Source organism: the organism of the source record quoted next (genome assembly GCF_019968985.1).
Source record: "MAG: Porospora cf. gigantea B chromosome Unknown PgB_NODE_11627_length_1114_cov_101.678, whole genome shotgun sequence".
Taxonomy (NCBI): Eukaryota; Apicomplexa; class Conoidasida; order Eugregarinorida; family Porosporidae; genus Porospora; species Porospora cf. gigantea B.
The window spans coordinates 1-1,114 of NW_027178551.1; the positions used below are offsets into that span (position 1 = coordinate 1).

Below are 1,114 nucleotides of genomic sequence, written 5' to 3' on the forward strand. Positions count from 1 at the left end.
CAGTGAGAAAGGTCTTCCCAATCCCACTGGGTCCCGCCAGCAGGAAGTGCCCTGGGTGTCGATAAATGCGTGCAGGGTCCACCTGATCGGCTTCCATGGGGCATCCTCCCAAGGCCGCTACGATTCTCGGATGCTGCAAAGGGAAGACCACGTCTTGTCGAAGCTGGTGAGCCAGTCCATCCACCCCGTGAACATGATCCTCCAACGTCGTCTCAGATGGGGGAGAGGGATGGAACCGTTTTTCGGAGGAGCTGACGTTGACTGATGCCTTCTTGTCAACAGTTGCCAACACGGTTTCAAGAAAGCGGCGACGTTTGGCCGTCTTGGCGTCCTCAGTCGGCGCAGGGCGCCTCTTGACATCGTCGCGTGACGGTTTGATGTCGTCGCTCAGGATAGGAACGGCTGAGGGTGTGTCTCTGTCAGGATTTTTCTGTTGTGTAGAATCGTCGGATAGCGCCACAGCCTTCGGGGCTGGGCATTTTGAGGGCGACTCGAAGAAATCAGACCTAGAGTCTGAGGAGTCCGAGTCGTTTGCGTTGTTGACCTCTTCCACAGCGAGTTTCTTCCTCATCTCTCTCAACACAAAGGCTGTTTGGGAACGTACCAACTTGTGATACTTCGACGCATTGGGCCCACTGGTGGAGAGTCTGTCTGTGTGTTTCAAATTTCCCAATGCTTACAGCGAACATCTTCGTTATTCTCCTTCAAGTAGTCGACCACCGCGGAGACATCGTCCAGAATCTGATCCGAGATGTCCCTCGCACTCACGTCTGCATCCGATGTCAACGGCCCCTGGGCTGTCCCCTCATGTATCAAGCTGACAACTTCCCGAATGCGATCCTCCAAGTGGTTCATGCCACCGAAATCAACCTTTTTGAGACTGGTGCTTTCACCCAGTTGGCATGCGCGTACCCGCAAAAAGATGCCCCACAACAGTTTCATCTGTCGTCTTTCACACAATCAGGAATGTATGCTGCGTGGTCGAATTCCTCTGCAATTCTGGCAACACCGCTGCTGTCTGAGAGCAGAGAACCCGAAGGTGTCGGAGCGTGGATTTCACGTTGGTGTATGCAGTTGTGGGCTCTTTTGCTTGGAGTGTGGATTTTTTTCACAT

General features: G+C 53.6%; 1 protein-coding gene across 3 annotated transcripts; it reads right to left on the minus strand.

The window, feature by feature from the left end:
- Positions 1–942, minus strand: KVP17_003604 (uncharacterized protein; the record flags this gene model as incomplete). Of its 3 annotated transcripts, XM_068521107.1 has the most annotated exons (2): positions 1–651; positions 681–942. In XM_068521107.1, coding segments are annotated over 2 exons (913 nt in total), but the record flags the coding sequence as incomplete, so codon positions are not given. The 3 variants fall into 3 exon arrangements, with proteins under 3 accessions (XP_068379364.1, XP_068379365.1, XP_068379363.1); XM_068521108.1 differs by lacking the exon at positions 681–942 and having other exon boundaries at positions 28–571; XM_068521106.1 differs by lacking the exon at positions 1–651 and having other exon boundaries at positions 661–855.
- Positions 943–1,114: the final 172 nt, after the last annotated feature.